This window comes from Stegostoma tigrinum, chromosome 11, assembly GCF_030684315.1.
Source record: "Stegostoma tigrinum isolate sSteTig4 chromosome 11, sSteTig4.hap1, whole genome shotgun sequence".
In the NCBI taxonomy this organism is placed as follows: domain Eukaryota; kingdom Metazoa; phylum Chordata; class Chondrichthyes; order Orectolobiformes; family Stegostomatidae; genus Stegostoma; species Stegostoma tigrinum.
The window spans coordinates 19,583,674-19,608,546 of record NC_081364.1 but is presented as its reverse complement, the minus strand read 5'-3'; the positions used below and the strand labels follow the sequence as shown (position 1 = coordinate 19,608,546).

At 42.1% G+C, this 24,873-nt stretch overlaps 1 protein-coding gene and 1 non-coding gene across 8 annotated transcripts in view; one reads left to right on the top strand and one right to left on the bottom strand.

Moving 5' to 3' along the window:
* The window catches only part of LOC125460349 (inter-alpha-trypsin inhibitor heavy chain H3-like), an 84,992-nt gene that overhangs the window by 6,904 nt on the left and 53,215 nt on the right, over positions 1–24,873 (bottom strand). For 3 of the 7 annotated variants that reach the window (XM_059649812.1, XM_059649814.1, XM_059649811.1), the window contains exons 20-24: positions 20,799–20,822; positions 17,794–17,817; positions 11,462–11,482; positions 2,389–2,412; positions 687–800 (exon numbers count right to left, since the gene is read on the bottom strand). In XM_059649812.1, coding sequence (XP_059505795.1) covers positions 687–800; positions 2,389–2,412; positions 11,462–11,482; positions 17,794–17,817; positions 20,799–20,822 — 207 coding nt within the window. The remainder of the gene's footprint in view (positions 1–686; positions 801–2,388; positions 2,413–11,461; positions 11,483–17,793; positions 17,818–20,798; positions 20,823–24,873) is intronic. The other 4 variants (XM_048547745.2, XM_059649813.1, XM_048547747.2 and 1 more) reach the window with 4 other exon arrangements.
* Positions 9,301–9,372, top strand: trnap-ugg (transfer RNA proline (anticodon UGG)). Its single transcript has one exon. It is a non-coding gene; the product is annotated as a tRNA-Pro (tRNA).

Sequence of the window (24,873 nt, the reverse complement as noted above, 5' to 3'; positions counted from 1 at the left end):
CATTGTGTGTAGTTTTCAGGGTCTTTTAATGACAGCCTGCAAAGTGGGAATGCTGGTGAAAGTTTAGCAGTAGGAAGTCTTCCTGCAGCCAGTTTTGTCAATGGCAGGAAAGCTGACAAACGCAGTCTCTGGGCTGGGGGCATCTAAGGCTTCCTTTTTGGCCACTGCATGCTCACACAGGTGCTCCTCCAGTAGCAATGCCTGGCCATTTTGCAAAATGTGGTTCCAGACTGTGCTTCTTAATCCAAACTAGGTTATGCATATCTCTCACCCTTGACCCCAGTGGCCGTATTTCTGCTGTCTCCAACATATTCTGGCCAACAAATGTACTCCTATTTTGTACAAATCTTTACAGTTAGTAAGGCCTTAAACAAGACTGTCAGTTCAAAAGATCACAAGTTCAAATCCTGCCCAAGATGACAGCCAACTTGAAATGTGGAAAAGCACCTGGATGAATCTGAGTCTTCAAATTCACTCTAAATAATAACTGGTATTATGTCCTCACATTTTCTCCTTTGCTATCAGATCTTTTAGTAAGAAGGAATGCAGAGAGGTTAAATAGTTGAATTCTACTAGGGCCAATGTGCCATTATATGATGCTCTAACACAAAGTCCTTTTATGTTTGGTCACAATGCATAGTTATTTTTCTTTCCCCGTGAAAGCATGTAGCACAAGTTGTACATACCTGTAGCTGGATCTGTGATCAGATTGAGAATTGCCCCTGGTTTCCCATCAATGTTGAAACAAATGGCATCACTGTGATCATTTATTGAAATGATAAAGTGAGGATCGCTGTCAACTTGAAAAGATACCAGTTTTAAAACATTGCCACTTCTTTACACAACACATTGAGTATATGATATTCATCTTTATGCATGAGGGGGGAGTTGTTTTGCAACCCTAAACCCCAACCCCCTCCCCAACCACACACCGGCAAGTACGTTTGTAACACAGGATGGGTAGCTAGCTCATCATCTTTTGAGAAAGCATTAAAAAATTGGTGAGTGAGACATACTGGAGGTCCCTAATGATCACAACTTTCATTTTCATGTATGATTATAAGATTTCCCCACAGGGTTCCTGCTCACTCCTGAGCTCTCCTTCAGCCCATTGAGGGGGCTAACAATGCTGACAAGACAGGGAAGGAAGGAGGTACTTTGTCAGGGGCACACCTCCAAGATCAGCCATCCACGAACTCTAGCCTGACTTCCAAAACTCATCATACCATATCCTTTCCCTTGAGTCCATTGCATTCCCAATCCCAGCTGCTCAAAAATGCTGGAGTTATCTCGGTGCACCATTATTCTTCTCTTCCATCTTGGGATTGAATATAGCATCACCACTACTTCATTCTGGTGCTGAGGACTCAGCTCCCAGGGGACCACCTCCTTTCCATAAAGGACTAAAGTCCAATTCTCAAGTAATTATGACCTCCCAGTATTTTATCATGACTGGGCAACTTCTTAGAAAGTCAGAGTCAGTCACAAATGTTCAACTTTCTTTTTTCCTGGGTTTAAACAATTTTCCCCATCCCCAAAATATTCAGCCCAGGATTAAAGTAGTAAAAGTCATCTCTTTCTTTCTGCATGTTCTAAATTTGACAGGAAGTCAGTGTTTAAAATAATTACTTGTACTCAATCTCATGAAGTAATTATGAAATTGTTCTCTTGGGGAAATGACTATTTACTTTCATTTGACCTTTTGTTCTTAAAGGGACACAGTTCCATTTTAGAAACACATGCAAACTCAGTCAACTGAAGTACATTGTATAGTGATCAGGACTGATTCATTATCCCTTCCTTAAGGCAGCAGAGCTGCACAGTTATGGCACCGTGGGTTGAAGCTGAGACCTATAGCTCCGTGTTACTTAGTTATGCAATTCTTTAAGCAAATAAAGAAAAGGTTCAGGGGAGATCCACAAAATAATTCCTAGCTTATAGAAATCAGACACTGAGATAAACACAACGATCTTGGCCCAGTTAATGTAAAATAGTGTATCCTTAAAGATGATCTGACAATGGCCTGTTAAATAAGTAGAGGTCTGGACAGCATGTCTTTAAGCATATAAAAAGTACCTATGTTGTGATATTGTCAGATGATACAGAATTGGAAACTGATTCCTTAATGGAGCTTGTTAAATTTTACTCATAAGACGGTAGACTGCACCTGGGGTGTGGTACTGGGTGAGTTGTTCCTGGCATAGTTGTGTCAGGCTGAATGGCCTCCTTTTGTGCTGTAACAATTATATGATTACATGTGTATCTTGAACCTTAGATTCAGAAGCAAGTGTACCATCTACTGAGCCAGACCTCCTTTGTAAAATCATATGGTTGAGTTGTTTATTAATGCAACTGTTTGTAACAATGAATTATCAAGCTGTATCTTACCAGAGGTAGAAATGGATACTGTAGCTGTAGGATAAAAAAAGAGGAAGAGTAATAATGTATTCTCAAGTAGCTAATCAGCTTCAAGTATTTAAACACTGAACATCTCTATTAGATACTGGGTTAAACAGGAATAATTACATTGAACAGATCTGCTGATTAAAAAGATAATTGCTTTTGCAAGTGATTATAGCAGTTGAATATATCAGTACATCATCCTGCCAGAAATAGCAGAAAAGTTTCCAGATAAAATGTTTCAAAAAAAAAACTTCCCGCCAACTTTTGGGCTGTTGCAGGTGTTTCTCAATGACATTAAATCTTTTAATTATGCACATTTTAAAGCAAAAAATGTGTAACATACATCCATATTCTCCAAATAACCACATATTTTTGAAAGTATTTTGTGACTCCTCTTGAGTCATAGGCATTTCATCTGAAAGTATAGTTCAGACGTAGCAAAATTCTAAAAGTATCAAATATTTAAAGTGCTGCAACTCTGCGTGACACAAACAAAAGTCATGATGTGTTAAGCCGAGAGTTGCTATTGAAATATAGTCACTATCATCATGTGGGAAGCACGGCAGTCAATACACACATAGCCAGTTCCTACAAACACTGAAGTGTTAATGACCAAGTCATCTGTTTTTGTCATGATGGTTGAAGAGTAAATACTGACTTGGTCACTGCTCTACTTCAAGATAGTGCATGGCAGCTTTAACGTTAATCTTAGAGGGGGAACTTGTAAATGCTGGTGTTCTTACATATTTGGCGAAGGTTATTGCTAAGCAGGTGCTGCTTGATAATACCTTTGATGACATGTGTTCAGTCCAATTGTTTTTTCTTCCCTGCAGACCCCTGATGTCTATGCATGTCAGTGACTTTCAGAACTGGAAGTCAATGCTGCGATCCATGTCGCCGTGTTGATCGCCACAGGTGGAACGCTGGGGCACCTAATGATTCCTTCTACCACTGTTACTGAAGATTGGACTGATGCAGTGGAAATTGTGCAGCCTGGATTTGTCCCACTGAGGATGGGACACACCTGGGCAATTTTCCACATTGTCAGGTAGATGCCAGTGTGGAAGGTGTACTGGAACAGCTTGACTAGGGATACAGCAAGCCCTGGAGAACAAGTCTGCAGCATTACTGCTGGAATGTTTTCAGGCCCAGTCTTTGCAGTGTTCAATCATTTCCTGACAGAATGAGGAGTGAATTGAATGGACTGAAAACGAGGATCTTTGATGCTGGAATGCTTGGACGAAGCTAAGATAATCCCCTCAGCATTTTTGGCTTCCGGTTGTCGCAAATGTTTCAGCCTTATCTTTTTCACTGCTTTGCTGGGCTCTCCCATCATTGAGAATGGGGATATTTGTGGACCGTCCTTCTCCAGTGAGTTGTTTAATTGTCCACCACCATTCACGACTGGATGTGGTAGGATTGCAGAACTTAAGTCTGATCCTTGTGGGGTTGCTTAGCTCTGTCTATCACTTGCTGCTTGTGCTGTTTGACACACAAGTCTTGTGTTGTGGCTTCTCAAGATTTCCTCATTTTTAGGTATGCCCAGTGTAGCTCCTGGCATGCTCTCCTTCACTGAAAGAGTTGGTTCCCTGAAGTGATGGTAATGGTTGAGTGGAGGCAATGAACTTGCAGTTCTGAGGAATGGTCACCAGACCCGAAACATTAACTTTGATTTTTCTTCACACCTGCTGGGCTTATCCAGCAACTTCAGTTTTTGTTACCAATGAGCTTGCAGGTTGTGTTGGAGATCAAATGTGCTGCTGCAGTTGCCTCACAGTGTCTCATGGATGTTGAGTTGCTACATCTGAACAAAATCTATCCCATTTAACAGTGATAATGCCACAACACACAATGTAGGGTACCCTCAATGTGAATACAAGGCTTCACCCTGGAAAGACTGTGAAGGGGTCATTCTTACCAATAATGTCATGGCCAGACACATCTGCAGCAAGCAGATTGTAAAGGATAAGGTAAAGTATGCTTTTCCTCTTGTTGGTTCTCCCACCACCTTTTGCAGACCCAGTTGACAGCTATATCCTTTTGGGCTTGACCAGCCTCATCAGTAGTGGTGCTACTGAGCTTTCTGGTGGTAGACATTGAAATGCCGGACCTGGATAATATTCTGTACTCTTGCCACCCTCAGCGCTTCCTCCAAGTGGTGTTCAACATGGAGGACTGATTGATTAGCTAATGGGTGGGGTTGGTTTGGAGAAGGGGATTTGCATGGCAATCAGCGGGATGTTTCCTTGCACATGCCTGAGCTGTGCTGAGAGACTTCATGGGATCTGGAGTTGCTATTTAAAGGACACCCAGGGCAACTCCTTCCTGCATACTAATGTTCCACCATCTCTCCCAGGCCTGTCTTGATGGCAAGACGGCATTGATAGTGATGGCATGGTTTGGGACATTGGGTGTAAGGTAAGCTTCTAAAAGCCTGATTATGTAAAAACTGTCGCTTGACTGGTTTGAGAGGCAGCTCTCCCAATTTTGGTGCTAGCAAGGAGACATTGAAAAGTTGATAGGGCTGAGTTTAATTTTGGCTTTTCATGTGGCTTAATTGTCACTTGGTCATGTTTCATTCCTTTGTTAAGACTTTCCAGTAGTTGATATAACTGAATGGCTTGCTACATTGACTCTTAACTGCCAGCTGAAACAATCACTTTGTTGTGGTCTGGAGTAAACGTAGATTAGATCAGGTAAGGATCAGTCAGTTAGTTATAATGAGAATTGACTATGGTTTCATGGTTGCTGTCGAAGTTGTAATTTTTGATTTTTATTGAATTCAAAACTCGCCATCTCCATGGTGGAATTTCAGTCTCAGTCACCAGGACATTACATGGGTTTCTGGACTACTAGTTCAATGACAATATCACTACATCATTACCTCCCCTTTTAAAGAAGAAATGTTTATACTGCTGAGATAATGACAGATGGAGAAAAACTGACCGAAGACCATTATTCTGCAAAATGCAAATGCAAAACTGTCTCAGCAACTGAAGGAGGAGAATGGAAAGAATAGAGTAAAAAATAGGAATGATAACACACTTGGATTGAATATCTCCAAACGAAAGGCTTTGCGTAATGGGTCGAATCTTGGTTTTGCTGTTTACATTATATTTGTTCTTTTTCTTCTATGTAAAGATATGTATTCTTTTTGTTAGGTATCACAATTATGTTCAGACAGTAACCACCACACTAACCAACTGCAAAAATCAAACTTATGATCTGTTAGCAAAGTGCGAAGCTGGATGAACACAGCAGGCCAAGCAGCATCTTAGGAGGACAAAAGCTGACGTTTCGGGCCTAGACCCTTCAGAGACCCTCTCTGATGAAGGGTCTAGGCCCGAAACGTCAGCTTTTGTGCTCCTGAGATGCTGCTTGGCCTGCTGTGTTCATCCAGCTTCACACTTTGTTATCTTGGATTCTCCAGCATCTGCAGTTCCCATTATCTCTTATGATCTGTAAAGAGAAGTTTCACTCTGGGATTTGACATGTCCAGTGTGATCATCAGCTGGGATCATAAGACTATCTATCTATGTAAACAATAAGAGACTGAAACAGGTCTTACAAATATCAAAAATCCACATGTTAGTTGCACAGAAAAATGAATATGTAATTAATTATTTGAATATGTATGACAGCATATCACAGAATATCCCTTCTGTATTTGTGGGTTACACAGGATCAAGTCTGCCATTTAAAAAGATCATTGCTCTTGCATGTAATTATAGTAGTGACTGTGCACAGAAAAAAAACTTGGTGATTGTTAAATCTGACAAAGCAATTTTTATATGTGTACTGTAACTAGCCACAATTCTCAGAAAAATTTCCAAATGAGATGTTTAAAACAGTCTACCAGAAATGTTTTTAGGTATGACAGATGTTTCTCAAATATATTAGAACTTTTAGTTATTTATACAATTTAAGCAGATACCCATCTAGCATGAATCCAAACAGTCAAAGTTAGAGGATTTCCAAAGGAATTATATACATGTTAATGCATTTTTTGAATTCCAGACTTAATAATTAGTTGTAGATGGCTTGATTGCTGGGAGGAAACTGAAAAGGTTGAGAAATTTGGTTTTTTTGTAGTTGCTGTTAGCTCATAAGCATTACATCTGTAAAGGTGGCTGAGAGGAATCAGGGTCAGACTTTAAAAGTATCAAACCTTCAGAGGGCTACTTTGCTGTCGGCCAAAAATATCATTATCGATACAAACACTTTGCAGCTAAGTTACAATCAAGATTCAAGCAGTGGCCACTGAGACGATAGGCAATCCCTAAAGAGAGGAGATTATGGAGCCATACCTCTGAATATGGCTTAAAACTAGAAATTGCTAGAAAAGCTCAGCAGGTCTGGCAGCATCTGTGGAGAGAAACCAGAGTTAATGTTTTGGGTCAAATGACCCTTCCTCAGAACTTTGTGTAAAGCTTGAGTATTGGAAGGGCATTGCTGGAAGGCACCAGTGAAGTGAGTGATGGGGGAGAAGAGGGGAAGGATGGATTTTGAAGTTGTGGGGAGTATTAAACAGGGGGTATGGTAGTTGGGGGGTGTTGGTTGGAATGTCTGTATGAAATAGTACTAGACCATGGCAACATTGAGCCTGGCAATAGCATCCAGTGTTGGTGTGCCCAGCATGGGTGGTGGCGAAGCTGAATCAGCCAGCAGTGAAAGATGGCACCTGAGCATGGGTGACTTTGACTGTAGCTGTGTCTGGTGAGGCCGTGGTGGTTCTGAGCCAGCTCAGAACTCGTATGTAGATGGACTCCTCTTTAATCTGCATCTTTTCATTTTCTCTTATTCCTAAATTTTCAAAATGATGCTGGATTACAGTGACAAGTGAAAGCTTTTCACTGTATTTTACTGCAGAATACACGTGACAATAAATCATTCATTCAAATGACTGTTTGAAATTTGAACAAATACATATACAGTAATTTAATTTGCAATCAGTTAGATAAAGTAGCTTAAGGCAACTTGTCACTGAACATGCTGATAGAATTTTCTAGGTTACATGGGAATGAGTATATTTATCAGGAACATGACTTAAATAATATTACTGCTTTTCCCAAGTAATTAAAATAGTTACACAGAAAAGAAACAGCTTGTGATTTTTAGATAATAAAATGTGAGGCTGGATGAACACAGCAGGCCAAGCAGCATCTCAGGAGCACAAAAGCTGACGTTTCGGGCCTAGACCCTTCATCAGAGAGGGGGATGGGGGGAGGGAACTGGAATAAATAGGGAGAGAGGGGGAGGCGGACCGAAGATGGAGAGTAAAGAAGATAGGTGGAGAAGGTGTGGGTGGGGAGGTAGGGAGGGGATAGGTCGGTCCAGGGAAGACGGACAGGTCAAGGAGGTGGGATGAGGTTAGTAGGTAGCTGGGGGTGCGGCTTGGGGTGGGAGGAAGGGATGGGTGAGAGGAAGAACCGGTTAGGGAGGCAGAGACAGGTTGGACTGGTTTTGGGATGCAGTGGGTGGGGGGGAAGAGCTGGGCTGGTTGTGTGGTGCAGTGGGGGGAGGGGATGAACTGGGCTGGTTTAGGGATGCAGTGGGGGAAGGGGAGATTTTGCTTGTGATTTTTATTTGACAAAAGAGCTTTGTACAGTAACTTGCTGGAACTCACAAAAGAACTCCATGAGGTGTTTGAAATATCATACTCTCAATGTTTTGTCAAAAACACTTCAAAAATGTATAAGTTCTATATAGGACAAAAAAGTGCAACAAGTAACTACTTTCCTGCCTAGTTACCAATCAAGTACTTGATCAAATTAATGCAAACAGAAGGAAAACGTTCCCTTCTCTTGTCGAAAGGCAAAAATGAGAAGTATGTAAATATTGAAATGAAGCATTTCCTTTCCTCACTTCATTTCATAACTCTCCAGCCTCACTTTGATTCCTCAAAGAGGAATGGTGCTACGGTCCCATTCACTTTCTGGCATTGAACCAGGTGAAGTGCAATTCAAGAGTATGGATATCTGTATCTTTTAAAAGAAAGTGTCACAGCAGCACTGATCCTATCGTCAGCTTGACATTCAAACACTTTCAAGCAAATGATAATCATAGCAAAGAGATCCCACAACAAGCAGATCAGATCCAGTCATGAATATTAGTGCACAAGTAAACAACATGTTGGAGGAGGCGGCTCCACAAATATTCCCATTCTCAATGATAGACGACGTAAGCCAGAAGTGCCGAGTGGGTGATCAATCTTGTCCTCCAGCATCACAGTTACCAGTCTTTAGTCAATTCAATTCACTATGATATCAAGAAACAGTCAGAGTCATAACTGTTACACAGGACGACAGTTGTGTTTGTTGAAGTCAGTAATCTCAGGTCCAAGACATCTCTGTAGGGTTTTCTCAGGGTAGCGTCCTGGGCACAAGCATCTTTGGCTGCTACAATCACCCTCCCTCGATCACAAGGTCAGAAGTTGGAATGGTTTTTGATGATTGTACAATGTTCAGCACCATTCATGACTCCTCAGATACTGAAGCAGCTGATATTCAAATGCAACAATACCTGGCCAACATCAAGGTTGAGCTGTCAAGTGGCAAGTAACATTGTCATCAGGCAAATGCCAGGCAATGACCATCTGTAATAAGAAATGATCTAACCACTGACCTTTGACAATCAATGGTATTACCATCACTGAATCTCACACTAACAACATCCTCGGGGTTAACATTGACCAGAAACTCAATTCGATCCATCATATAAATACAGGAGCTACAAAAATAGCTCACAATCTAGGAACACTGCCGCAAGTAATTCACCTCCTGACTCCCAAAGCCTATCCACCATCTACAAGGCCTAGTCGGGAGTGTGATGGAACACTCTCCACTTGCCTGGATTGATGCAGCTCCAACAATGCTCAAGATGTTTGACATCTTGAGCGGCTCGTTGGTCTAGGGGTATGATTCTCGCTTTGGGTGCGAGAGGTCCCGGGTTCAAATCCCGGACGAGCCCGGTTTTTTTGGGGCGGCACAGTGGCTCAGTGGTTAGCACTGCAGCCTCACAGCACCAGGGACCCGGGTTCAATTCCCGCCTCGGGTGACTGTCTGTGTGGAGTTTGCACATTCTCCCTGTGTCTGTGTGGGTTTCCTCCGGGTGCTCCGGTTTCCTCCCACAGTCCAAAGATGTGCAGGCTAGGTGGATTGGCCATGCTAAATTGCCCGTAGTGTTCGGGGGTGTGTGGGTTATAGGGGGATGGGTTTGGGTGGGATGCTTCAAGGGGCGGAGTGGACTTGTTGGGCCGAAGGGCCTGTTTCCACACTGTAGGGAATCTAATCTAATCTAATAATGCAGGACAAAGCAACTACTTGTTTGGAACCACATCCACAAGCATCCATTCCCTTCATTACTGACACTCAGTAGTAGTAGTGTGTACTATCCACAAGATGCACCGCAATTTGCCAAAGGTTCTAAGAGAGCATCTTCCAAGCCTACAAGGAATCCCATCTAGGAGGACAGGGCAGCAGCTACATGGGAACACCACCATCTGCAAGATCCCCTTTAAGCCACTCACCATCCAGGCTTGGAAACATATCATCATTCCTTCGCTGTCATTGGGTCAAAATCATGGAATTCCCTCCCTAAGAGCATTGTAGTCTGCATGCTGTGGGGAGAGCCACAATGATTCAAGGAGGCATCTCACCACCGCTTCAAGGGCAAAAGGGGACTGGTAATAAATATTGGTCAGCCAGCAATTCCTATGTCCCACAAGTGAATAAAAAAAGAAGTTCCTCATTCAGTGATGAGAAGTAATTTCTTTTCCCTTCCAAATTGTGGCAGCACTGAATTCAATCATAACACAATGGATTGAAGCCAAGGCTTTGAAAGCATTTTATAGCTAACGAGCATTCTCCCTGTGTCTGCATGAGTTTCCTCTGGATGCTCCAGTTTCCTCCCACAGTCCAAAGATGTGGGGATTAGGTAAATTGGCTATGCTAAATAGCCCAGAGTCCAGGGATGTACAGGTTAGGTGGATTAACCATGAAAAATGCAGAGTTATAGGGTAGGGGGTGAGTCTGGATGAGATGCTCTTCAGAGGGTTGATGTGGACTGAATGGGGACTTCTAAGCTCATCTTCCAGTTTCCACACTGCAGGGACTCAATGAGCGCTTCTTGAAGTCACCATTTGATTGTTGGATCAGTGATAATTTTCAGGTTATCTGCTTTTATGAAGATGATTGAGGGATAAATATTGACCAGGATATTGGGGATAACCCCACCACTCCTCTTCAAAATATTGTGTGGGACCTTTCTCAAATAACCACAGAGAGCAGAAAGATCATAGGTTCAAAATCTAATCTGAAAGGCAGCACCTCCAAAAGTTCAGTGCTCACTCAGTACAACTCTGGAAAGATTATCCTGAGTTTTGTGCTCAAGTCTCGGAAGTGGGACCTGAACCCACAACATTCCAATTCAGAGATATGACTGTCATCAACCGAGCAATGACAGAGTCAGAGAACCAAACAGCACAGAAGAGGCCCTTAAGCCTGACAAATTTGTGTTGGCTTAAGTACACAAATCATACTTTCCGATGCTTGGCCTTGAATGTTATTACATTTGGAGTGTTCATGCCAGTACTTTTACACTTATGAGGCTTTCCACCTTCCAGGGCAGTGCATTCCAGAATCCTACAAAATCTGAGTGAAATTTCTTTTCCTCCAATCTCTCCTTTCACCTAATTACATCTCCTTTTTACTGATCCTTCACCAAAAGGGAACAATTGCTTCCTATCCACCCTTTCAATGTCCCTCATCATCTTATACGCCTCTAATAGCCCCCCATTCAACCTTCTCTGCTCCAAAGAAAACTGAGCTTAACCAGCCACACCTTATAGCTAATGCATGCCATCCCAGGCAACATCCTGGTGAATTCCCTCTACATGCCCTCTAGTGCAATCATACCTTCTCTATAATGTGCTGACAAGAACAGGACAGTACTCTAACTGTGGCCTTACCAAAGTTTTGTACAGCTCCAACATAATCCCCTATCATTGTCCTTTATTCATATGCTGTATGAAGCAATAAATGATCAAACCATGTCTTACCAGGGGATGTGGGCATGATATCTGCAAAAAAATTGAATAAGTATAAGCAATTAATCAAATTAGTTTAAGATGCTTGATCTCAAAGCATGCTCTTATAATCTGTTCCATGATTAACGAAAGCAGGTGTCAGATATGTTTCTTAACTACCCAATTAACCTGCCCTACCACATTCAGTGATCTTTGGACAAGCACCCCAAGATCCCATTAATCCTCAAAACTTCATAGTGTCCTGCCATTCATTGAATATCTTGTCTTGTTACTTCTAACAAAATATATCATGACAGTTTTCAGGATCAAATTCCACCTGCCACAGAACTGTCCATCTAACCAATACATCTTCTAGCTATATCTTCCTGTAACCAAGTAACATCTTTCTCCTCATTAATCACCTGCCAATCTTTCTGTCATCCACAAACTTAATTATCACCCTCCCAAATTCTTGCCTATATACTTATTATCTGAACAGTAAGAGACCCAGCACTAAACATTGTGGTATTTGACTAAACACTGATCTCCAGTCATACAAATAACCTTCTACCACCACCCTCTAACTCCTACCTTTAAGGTCAATTTTGGATCCATCTTATGAAGTTACCCTGGATCCCATGTGCTTTTCTCTTACTTATCAGTCTCCTATAACTCATCATTGTCTACAGGAATAGTGCCAGATGACTGGAGGATAGCAAATGTGGTTCCCCTGTTCAAGAAGGGGAGTAGAGACAACCCTGGTAATTATAGACCAGTGAGCCTTACCTCAGTTGTTGGTAAAGTGTTGGAAAAGGTTATAAGGGATAGGATTTATAATCATCTAGAAAAGAATAAATTGATTAGGGATAGTCAGCATGGTTTTGTGAAGGGTAGGTCGTGCCTCACAAACCTTGAGTTCTTTGAGAAGGTGACCAAACAGGTAGATGAGAGTAAACCAGTTGATGTGGTGTATATGGATTTCAGCAAGGCACTCAATAAGGTTCCCCACAGTAGGCTATTGTACAAAATGCGGAGGAATGGGATTGTGGGAGATATAGCAGTTTGGATCAGAAATTGGCTTGCTGAAAGAAGACAGAGGGTGGTGGTTGATCGGAAATGTTCATCCTGGAGACCAGTTACTAGTGGTGTATCGCAAGGGTCAGTGTTGGGTCCACTGCTGTTTGTCATTTTTATAAATGACCTGGATGAGGGCGTAGAAGGATGGGTTAGTAAATTTGCAGACAACACTAAGGTCGGTGGAGTTGTGGATAGTGACGAAGGATGTTGTAGGTTACAGAGAGACATAGATAAGCTGCAGAGCTGGGCTAAGAGGTGGCAAATGGAGTTTAATGTGGGCAAGTATGAGGTGATGCACTTTGGTAGGAGTAACTGGAATGCAAAGTACTGGGCTAATGGTAAGATTCTTGGTAGTGTAGATGAGCAGAGAGATCTCAGTGTCCATGTACACAGATCCTTGAAAGTTGCCACCCAAGTTGACAGGGCTGTTAAGAAGGCATACAGTGTTTTAGCTTTTATTTATAGAGGGATCAAGTTCCGGAACCATGAGGTTATGCTGCAGCTGTACAAAACACTGGTGCGGCCGCACTTGGAGTATTGCGTACATTTCCGGTCACCGCATTATAAGGAGGATGTGGAAGCTTTGGAAAGGGTGCAGAGGAGATTTACTAGGATGTTGCCTGGTATGGAGGGAAGGTCTTACGAGGAAAGGCTGAGGGACTTGAGGCTGTTTTCATTAGAGAGAAGAAGGTTGAGAGGTGACTTAATTGTGACATATAAAATAATCAGAGGTTAGATAGGGTGGATAGGGAGAGCCTTTTTCCTAGGATGGTGATGGCGAGCACGAGGGGGAATAGCTTTAAATTGAGGGGTGAAAGATATAGGGCAGATGTCAGAGGTAGTTTCTTTACTCAGCATAGTGAGGGAATGGAACGCTTTGCCTGCAACGGTAGTAGATTTGCCAACTTTAAGTATATTTAAGTCGTCATTGGACAAGCATATGGACGTACATGGAATAGTGTAGGTTAGATGGGCTTGAGATCGGTATGACAGGTCAGCACAACATCGAGGGCCAAAGGGCCTGTACTGTGCTGTATTGTTCTATGTTCTATGTGGAACCTTGTGAAAAAAACTTTGCTGAAATCCTTGTAATGTACATCTATTTCCAGCATTTATTGTCCCTTTTTAATTGCACTCAACAGCAGTTAAGGATCAAGCACATAATTATGGGCCTCGCAACCCCAGACTGGGTAAGGATGACACATTTCTTATCTTAAAGGGCATGCATTTTTCTGACAATTGATGATGGTTTCCTGGTTACCATTAGTAAGACTAGCTTCAAATCCAGATATTTAAATAAAAACTGTAAAGTTTATGAACTAACTTATAGAGTCATACAGCACAGAAACAGACCCTTCAGTTAAACCAGTCTGTGCTGACCATATCCCAAAATAAACTAGTCACACCTGTCTGCATTTGGTCCACATCCCTCCAAACCTTTCTTATTCCATGCACTGGTCTAAATGTCTTTTCAATGTTGTAGCTGTATCCGCTTCCACCACATTCTCTGGAAGTTAATTCCACACAGTGTAAAACAATTGCCTCTCATGTCTTTTAAATCTTTCTCTTCTCACCTTAAAAATAAGCCACTAGTCTTGAAAACTCCCACCCTATGGAAAAGGCAGCTGCCATTCACCTTATCTATATCCCTCAATTTTATAAACCTCGATAAAAGGTCACCTCCTCAACTTCCAATAAAAAGAGTTACAGCCTATCCAGACTCTACTTATAAGTCAAACCCTTCATTCTTGGTAACATCCTAGTAAATCTTTTCTGAACCCTCTCCAGCTTAACAATACCCCTTTTATAACAGGGTGACCAGAACTGGACATAGTACAGCACAGGTATGTCACCAATGTCCTGTACAACTTCAACATAACATCCCAACTCCTATATTCAAAGATCTGAGCAATGAAGAAAAACGTGCTAAATGCCTTCTTAACCACCCTGTCTATACATGATGCAAACTTCAACTGATTATGTGCTGAACTTCTAGGTCTCTCTTTTTCACAACACTATCTAAGGTTCAACGATAAAGCACTGTGGAGCTGGAGGAACCCAGCAGGCCAGGCAGCATCAGAGGAGCAGGAAAGTTGATGTTTCAGGTCAGGACCCTTCTTCAGAATCACTATCCAAAGTTCTATTTTTAGTTGTATATGTCCTGCCCTTGTTTGTTTTAGCAAAATTCAATATTTAACATTTATCCAAATTAAACTCCATTTACCCTTCAGCCCATTGACTCAATTGATAAGATCTCTTTGTAATCTTAGACAATCTTCTTCACTGCCCAGTATACCACTAATTTTGGTGTCATCCATAAACTGACTAACCATGCCTTCTATACTGTCATCTAAGTCATAGTGGACCCAGCCCTGAGCCCTGTGGTCACTAGTGGTCCAAAAAACAACTCTCCACTGTCACTTTGTCTCCTGCCATTAAGGCAACTTCGTATCTAGTTTGCAAGCTTACCCTGAATCCTATGTGATCTAACTTTGCTAATTAGTCTACCATGCAGAACCTGGTCATAGGATTCGTTAACATCCAATTATACAACGTCTACCGTTTTGCCCTCATTGGTCCTGAACAACCCACATTCACCAATCTGATGAAGAGTCTAGGCCCGAAACGTCAGCTTTTGTGCTCCTGAGATGCTGCTGGGCCTGCTGTGTTCATCCAGCCTCACATTTTATTATCTTGGATTCTCCAGCATCTGCAGTTCCCATTATCACTATCTGGATGCATCACAGTTTGGTATGCCAACTGCTTTGCCCAGGATTATAAGAAACTACAGAGAGTTGTGACCACAGCCCAGTCCATTGTGCAAACCAGCTTTCCATCCATAGGCTCCAACTATACTTCTTGCTGCCTCAAAGGCAGGCAACATCAAAGACCACTCCCACTCTGGTCATAATCACATTCAACCTCTTTCGACAGGCAGAAGGTACAAAAACTTAAACATACGTACCAGCAGCTTCATGAATAAATTCTTCCCCACTGTTATCAGATTTCTGAATGGACCCCTCAAATTTCAAACATAATGCTGACCTTGGTTTTTCCGCACCTTCTTTGCAGCTGTAACTTTACATTCCTTGTTCTGTTCAATCACCCTATGATTGTAGTATGTTATGATCTACCTGTACAGCATGCAAAACAAAACTTTTCACTGTACCCAAGCCCTTGTTTCAAAAATAGACCAAGTCAAATCAAATCTTCTGGACTAGTTCCTCAAAAAAACTCAATCAAGTTTGAGAGACACAATTCCCATTGCTCAAAACCACACAGACTGTCCCTAATCATTCCTTGCCTCTCCAAGTGCTTATGAATCTTTCTTTCAGAATCACCTTCAACAACTTACCCATTGCTGAAGTCAGACTCAGAGGTTTGTTGTTCTAAGATTTCTCCTTACAACCCTCCTTAAACAAAGGCACGACATGCAATTAGTGGGTGGCAAATGTTACTCCCTTGGTCAAGGAGGGGAATAGGAATAATCCTGGGAATTACAGACCGGTCAGTCTTACTTCTATGGTGGGCAAATTATTGGCAAGGATTCGGAGAGATAGTATTTCTGATAATTTAGAAAAACAGTAAGATTAGAAGTAGTTAGCATGGCTTTGCAAGAGGCAGGTCATACCTCACAAGCCTTATTGAATTCTTTGAGGATGTGACATAACACTTTGATGAAGGTTGAGCAGTGGATGTGGTATAAATGGATTTTAGCGAGGCATCTGATAAGGATCCCCATTGTAGGCTCATTCAGAAAGTAGGGAGGCATGGGATTCAGGATATTTGGCTGTTTGGATATAAAACTGGCTGTCCATTAGAAAACAGAGGGTGGGTAGTGGATGGAAAGTCTTCAGCTTGGTGCTTGGTGACTAGTGGTGTTCCTTAGGGATCTGTTCTGGGTCCTCTGTCCTTTGGTGATCTTTATAAATGGCTTGGATGAGGAAGCGGAAGGGTGCATTAGTAAGTTTGCCGATGACACAAAGGTTGGTGGAGTTGTGGACAGCGTGGAGGGCTGTTGTAGGTTACAACAGGAGATTGACAAGATGCAGAGCTAGAGGGCATTCAACCTGGGAAAGTGTGAAGTGATTCATTTTGGAAGGTCAAATTTGAAAGCAGAATACAGGGTTAATGGCAGGATTCTTGGCAGTGTGGAGGAACAGAGGGATCTTGGGGTGCATGTCCATAGATCCCTCAAAGTTGCTACCCGAGTTGATAGGATTGTTAGGAAGGCGTGTGCTGTGTTGGCTTTCATTGGCAGGGGAATGGAGTTTAAGAGCCATGAGGTTATGCTGCAGCTCTACAAAACCCTGGTTAAACCACACTTGGAATATGGTGTTCAGTTCTGGTTGCCACATTATAGGAAGGTTGTGGAAGCTTTAGAAGGAGTGCAGAGGAGATTTACTAGGAGGGGTCTGAGGAAGGGCCACCGCACCCGAAATGTTAACTCTTTTCTCTTTCACAGATGCTGCTAGACCTGCTGAGCTTTTCCTGCAACTTTGCTTTTATTCCGAGATTTACCAGGATGCTGCCTGGACTGGAGGGCAGGTCTTATGAGGAAAGGTTGAGGGAACTAGGGCTTTTCTCATTGAAGCGAAGAAGGATGAGAGGTGACATGATAGAGGTATACAAGATGATGAGAGGCATAGATAGAGTGGATAGCCAGACACTTTTTCCCAGGGCAGAAACAACTAATAAGAGGGGGCATAATTTAAGGTGTTTGGAGGAAGGTAGAGGGGAGATGTCAGAGGTAGGTTCTTTACACAGAGAGTGGTGGGCGTGTGGAATGCGCTGCCGGTGGTGATAGTGGAGTCCGATACACTAGGGACATTTAAGCAACTCTTGGATAGGCACATGGATAATAGTAAAATCTAGTGTATGCAGGGTAGTTTGATCTCAGAGTAGGATAATAGGTCGGCACAACATTGTGGGCTGAAGGGCTTGCACTGTGCTGTACTGTTCTGTTTCTGTGTTTCTATTAATTAGCCACTCAAGTCATCTGGCACCTCACCCACAATCATAGATGATACAAATATCTCTAAGGGTCCCTACAAATTCCTCCCTAAATTCCCACAATGCCCTGGGATACACTGGATCAGGTCCTGAAGATTTATCCACCTTCATATTTTCTGAGGCCTCTAGCAACAATCTTGATGAGATCCAAACACACTCTTGCTGAGAACTTGCCTGGGCCTCAAGATTACTGGTCCATTGACATTATTGCGATACCATCCTTATCCTTTATTCATGTACTATATGAAACAATAAATGATCAAATGGTATTTTACCAGCAGTAAGTGTAGCCTCGATATCTGCAGAGACATGGAATATATAATAAATTAAATTAGCCTAAGATATTTGATCACAAGGCATACTATTCTAATCCATTCAAGATTAATAAAAACAAGTGTTGAACATGCTTCTTTACTAACCAATTAATCTGTCTTGCCACATTCACTGATCGCTCGACAAACATCCCTAGATCCCACTGTTGCTCCAAACTTCATAGTGTCCTGTCATTCATTGAGTATCTTGTCTTGTTACTTCTTCCAAAATGCATTGTGTCACAGTTTTCAGGGTTAATTTCCACCTGCCACTGATCTGCCCATCTCACTACCATGCCTATATCTTCCTGTAACTTCCTCTTTATTTTACCTGGCCAATATTTGTGCCATTCACAAACTTATTTGTCAGCAACTCCAACCCCCAAATCTCACCTATTATATTGGTTTGTAAATATACCAACAATAAGAGACCAGGCAGTGAACCCTGTGGTACGTCACTAGACTCTGGTGCCCAGTCAAATAAATAGCCTTCTATGGCCACCCTCTGTCTCCTGCCTTTAAGTCAATTTTGGATCCATCTTGTGAAGTTACCCTGGATCCCATGTGCTTTTATCTTATTTATCAGCCTCTTGTGTGGGACTTTGTGAAAGGCTTTGCTAAAATCCATGAAAACAACATCAATTGCACTATCTTCATTGACACTCCCTATCATCTCCTTGAAAACTTCAATCAAATTAATGAGTCATGATCACCCTCTGACAAATCCATGCTGATAATCTCAGATCAAACCTTGCTTCTCAAAGTGGAGAGACATGCTTTCCCTCCCACTTTTGAGAGACTCACGGGTCTGTCATCCCCTGGTTTATCCTTACCCCCCTTCTTAAAATGCAGAACACATCGGCTGCCCTCCAATCCTCAGGCATCTTCTCTGCAGCTAAAGAGGAATTAAAATTTCGGGTCGAGGCACCTGTAATTTCCTCCCTCACCTCTTCAGCAGCCTGGTATACAATTTGTTCAGATCTATGTATGTCTTCTATGGGTGAAATGCTTACTATTTTTTATATTACTTCACCCTGTGTAGGTGTCACTAACGAGGCCAGCATCTATTGTCCATTCCTAGTTGCACTCAGGAACAGTTAAGAATCAGCCACATAATTAGGGGCCTGGTGATCCCAGACTGGTTGAGGATGGCACACTTATTATCCTAAAGGACATTACTGAACCATGTGTGTTTTTCTGACAATAGGTGATAGTTCCTTGGTTACCAATAATGAGACCAGCCTTCAAATCCAGATATTTTAAGAACTGAATATAAAGTTTGCCAACCACCATAATGAGATTTGAACACAAACTTGCTAAGAACTTGCCTAGGCCTCGAGATTATTTGTCCAGTAACACTACAGCTCTACCATGATTGTCCCTTATTAATAAAGTATATAAAATAATAAGTGATTAAATTTAGCAATTGATGATTTGAGCATGATATCTGTAGAGGTAAAAAAATGCACAATAGATTAAGTAAATTAACTTAAGATATTTAATCACAGATTCCCTATTGCAGTTTTTGGTTAATGTGATGATACTATAGCTTTAAGAGCTGTATTTTGTCCTAGTTATTTTTATGAAGAAAAGTTGAAAGAGAACCCGGGCAGTCTGCTCAAAGCCAATGAATAAACATCTTGTGAAGCTTTGGGTGTTTTTTAAAAAAAGTTGGACCCATAGAAGAAGTCTGATTAGGTGCGGTCAATCTCCCACAGAACCAGGATTTTTAGTTTTAGCTTTCTGCAGCTGCTGGGATCTTAAGACCATAAGACATAGGAGTAGAAGTAAGGCCATTCAGCCCATCAAGTCCAGTCCGTCATTTATATCATAGCTGATGGGCATTTCAACTCCACTTCCCTGCACTCTCCCTGTAGCCCTTGAGTCCTTGGGAGATCAAGAATTTGTCGATCCCTGCGTTGAAGGCATCTAAAGTCTTGGCCTCTACTGCACTCCGTGGCAATGAATTCCACAAGCCGACCACTCTCTGGCTGAAGAAATGTCGTCTCATTTCTGTTTTAAATTTACCCCCTCTAATTTTAAGGCTGTGCCCATGGGTCCTAGTCTCCCCGCCTAACGGAAACAACTTCCTAGCGTCCACCCCTTGAAGCTGGATGTGGAGGCTCTTTTTCTTCCTTCTGTTACAGCTAAAAGCTGGGGTTCTCGTCCTGTTGCTAGAATTGCATGTGTAACAATCTATTTCACTGAAATTGCCGATGTCCAGGGTGTGTTTATGGGATGTTACTATATCAGAACAGTTAATTAGTACGAGTTAAATGTATCTATTATTTTGTTAAGCACTTTAACAGAATTACAGGTAAGCCAATTATTTTCTTTTCTTTCAGAGATTGTAGGAATTACAGATGCTGGAGAATCTGGGATAACACGATGTACACCTGGATGAACAGTAGGCCAAGCAGGAGAGGAGCAGGAAAGCTGATGTTTCGAGCCTAGACCCTTCTTCAGAAAATTCATTTCTGAAGAAGGGTCTAGGCCTGAAATGTCAGCTTTCCTGCTCCTCTGATGCTGCTTGGCCTGCTGTGTTCATCCAGCTCTACACCTTGGTTTTTTTTTTGGTTTGTCTGTATTTAACTGTAATATAAAAATAAAGTATATTTTGCTTAAAATCGTGTAATTTGACCAATCAAATTGCATTTGGAATGCAACGCCTTACCGTTACTTTTAAAATAAGAAAGCATGAGGATCTAGATTATCTTTTTAATATATTTTGAGTGGATTTGGTCTGGTCCATAACAATTACAACAGAGGAAATAAATTGCAAATGTACATGCGATAGGGTCAGGTCTGCCAATTAGGAGGATCATGACTCTTGCAAGTATTAAAAGAAATTACACAGAAAGTTTACGCTTGCCAGATGATTTGTATCTCAAAATCTTGTATGCATGTAGCAACATAATATAATTTTAGAAATAGTTCTAAATCATATAAAATGTTTCAGAAATACTTACCATCATACAAAAACACTTCTTGATCTGAAAGATTAAAACTTTAAATTATGAATACGTGTTGTAAAACAAAACAGCCTATCACCTATCCATGAATCCAAAATTAATACTTTTTTAAGTAAGATGCAGTGCTTAAAGTATTTAGTGAATTCTGAATTTAATTGTCAGTCATAGGTAATCAAATGGCTTGCATGAAACAGAAAAGATTGTTTCATGAATCTGGTTGGTTAGATCCTAATTCATTTTGGTTCATGGGCATGGCATCTGAAAATATGTACTCAGGTCTCAAACCTCAGAACCGTTGCATCTTTAGAAAGCCACATCTCCACGGGAAAAAAAAACTAAGAAACACTGATCCCTTAATTGAGAAAACTGACTAGATGGCTGACTTTTCCCAATTTCCTGGACTGGTATGATTCAAAGGTATCCTTCTCTAAAAAAGTTTTGGCAAAGCCTTAACGTTCTTAAACATCTCCTCATTGACCTGTGGATTAGGATTCGACATTTCATCTTCCAAGTACTCTGTTAAAGGCAGTTACACTTATTATTTAGTTTTTTAAATTCTCTGATCTTCTGAGAGCTACAAATGAGAGGTTAGGCAAGGAACTTTCAAATCGACATGCTGTACAATCAACAGCTAGTTTCAGTTTCTTTCCTCACAGAAAACACAGTCTGAAACCTAATTCAAACTCTGAATGCTCCCTGACAGACTGACCATCTCCATGAGGTCTCAGTTACCATTTGACATCTGCCTACTGTTTGAGCAAGATGTATTTTCTGGACTTGCTAGAACTAATTTCCTGGTACAGACCTTGTTAATAGCCAACTTCTGCTATCTATTTAAACATAATACACTTCCCCAATGATGGAGCAACTGCAGCACATTCCAACCCTAGGTTAACCCCAGGGTTGGCCTCATTAATAAGCAAAAGTTTGTTTGATCTGTTTTCCTTTTAATACAAGTTGTTACCCACAGTTCAAAAGTCATCTTTAGCTCACAGCTCCCTATTCAAGAGCTCTAAACAAAATTTGACAAGAGGATAAAATAAAAAAAAATCAGCAAGGGCATCTCAACAAGATGTTGGACGAGTGCAAAAAGGCATTAATTACCATCAATTGACATCTCACTATTACTGAGCAAGAATCTTGGTGAACTGCTCATGAAAAGCATAGAGATGGCTTGAGTTACTCTCAACCATAAGACCTAGGAGCAGAAATTAGACCTTTTGGCCCATTAAGCCTGCTGTCATTGAATCATGGCTGATACATTTCTCAATCCCATTCTCCCTCTAATGCCCCTTAACCCTTGATCCCCTAGACAATCAAGAACCTATCTAACAGAGAGGCTTCAGCAAGTAGCTGCTCAGCAAAAAGTATAGGTCAGATCATGTAAAGTCCTTTTAACTTAGCTGTTTGGGCTTACAGCATTTGAGATGGTAGTTAGGGCACTGTCATGCTCGATGTGGGAGCTCAGGGAGACATCTATCATCCCTGATGTGGGATGTGGGATGTGCACCCAGCTGCAGCTCCTGGAGACCGTGTTAGGGAGCTGAATGCACTCAGGACCATCCGAGATGCTGAGCCCATCATGGATAAGAGTTTCAGTGAGGTGGTCACAACTAAGGAGCAGGCAGCGATTAGCTGGGTGACCACCAGAAAGACAAAGGGAGTAGGCAGAGAATGCAGTAATCCCCCTGCGGCCACCTCTTATGAAAACAAGTGTACTCTTTTGGATACTGTTGCGGGGGGAATGACTGATCGGGGCAAGCAGCAGTTGCCAGACGAGTGGCACAACGACTGGCCCTGGGGCACAGCGGGAATGGGTAAAGGTAAACAGAATCTTAGTGATAGGAGACTCAATAGTCAGGGGGACAGGCATGAGATTTTGTGGCCACCAACAGGAATCCAGGATGGTGTGTTGCTTCCCGGGTGCCAGAGTTCAGGATATCTCAGAGCGGATGCAGAACGTCCTCAAGGGGAGGGTGAGCAGACAGAAGTCATTGTGCACATTGACACAGATGACACAGGTAGAAATAGGGATGAGGTCCTGCAGGGCGATAATAGGTGAGCTCAGAAAAAATGCTAAAAATCAGGACCTTGATGGTGGTAATCTCTGGATTACTTCCAATGCCATGTGCTAGTGAGGGCAAGAACAGGAGGATATGGTGGATCAATGCATGCCTAAGAGTTGGTACGGGGGGAAGGGATTTAGACTCCTGGATCATTAGGATCTTTTCTGGGCTAGAGGATATCTGTTCAAGAAGGATGGGTTGTACCTGAACTGGAGGTGGACCAATATCCTGGTGGACAGATTTGCTCGTGCTGCAAGGGGGAGTTTAAATTAGATTGGCAGGGAGGTGGGATCCTCAATGGCAGGGAGGCAAGTGAGAGGCTGGAAAGAGATACAGTAATCAGAGGTAGCAAGTTGAAGAGACAGGTCAGGCTGGAACAGGACAGGGAACAAGGAATGCATGTTGGATTAAAATTGCATCTATTTCAATGCAAGAGGGCTGATAGGTAAGGCTGATGAACTCGGGGCATTGATTGGTACATGGAGCTGGGATATTATAGCCTTTACAGAAATATGGCTAAGGGAGGCATAGGACTGGCAGTTTAATGTGCCAGGGTACTGGTGTTTTAGGTGGCACAGAGTGGGATGAAACAGGGGAGGGTGAGTTGGATTTTTGATTAAAGGGTATATCACAGTAGTCAGAGATCAACTAACTGAGGGATCATCCAGTAAGGCTTTGTGGGTGGAGCTCAGAAATAACAGGATGGTGACATTATTGGGATTGTACTATAGGCCCCCAAATAGGCAAGGGGAATTAGAGGCCCAAATATGCAGTGAGATTGCGGAGACTTGCAGGAGCAATACGGTTAGCATCATGAGGGATTTTAACTTTCCTAACATAGGCCGGGGACTGCAATAGTGTTAAGGGATTAAATGGGGTGGAATTTGTCAAATGTGTTCAGGAAAGATTCCTTGAGCAGTATATGGAGGTTCCTACTTAGGAAGAGGCAAAACTCAACCGATTATTGGGAAATAGGGCAGAATGGGTGACTGGGCTAACACTTTGGGACTAGTGACCATAATATTTATGCAGAAGGACAAAACTGGTTCTCAGGGTCAAATTCTAAACTGGGACAAGGCAAATTTTGATGGAATTAGACAGGGGCTTGCAGGGGTTGATTAGAGTAGTTTGTTTGCAGGCGAAGGGACCTCTGGCAAGCGGGAGGCCTTTAAAAGTGTGATTGCTAGAGTTCACATCTGTATGTTCCTGTAAGGATGAAGGGCAAGATCGGCAGGAGTAGGGAACCATGGATGACAAGAGATATTGAGGCTTTGACCGGAAAATAGAAGGAGGCCTGGCTCAGGTACAGGCAGCTGGGATCAAGGGAATGTAGGGGATGCTGGAGTTTACTGAAGAAAGAAATCAGGAGGGTGAAAAGGGGGCACAAGATAACTTTGTCTCTAAAGAGATCCTCTAAGTATGTGAAATGAAAAAGAATAACCACACAATCGGACCCCTCAAGGACCAAAGTGGATGTGTACGTGTGGAACTGGAGGAGATGGGCGAGGTCATCAATGAATACTACTCCTGTGTTTACCATGGAGAAAGATTTGAAGACTTGGGAATTTGGTGAAGTTAGTGGTGATATCTTGGGGACAGTCCATATCAGAGTCAAGGAGCTGTTGGAAGTATTAGAATGTATGAAAGTGGATAAATCTCCTGGTCCTGAGCAGATAACTCCATGACTGGAGGGCAAATGTTGTACCCTTATTCAAGAAGGGCTGCAAAAAAAAACTTGGGAATTATAGGCTAGTAAGCCTAACATCTGTGGTGGGTAAGTTACTTGAGGAGATGCTGAGGGCCAAGATATACATGTACTTGGAAAGACAGGGTTTTATTAGGAGTAAAAACAGAAGTTGCTGGAAAAGCTCAGCAGGTCTGGCAGCATCTGTGAAGAAAAAATATCAGCGCTAACGTTTTGGGTTTGGTGACCCTTCCTCAGAACTTTGAGGAAGGGCCACCAGACCTGAAATGTTAACTCTGATCTTTTGTTCACAGATGCTGCC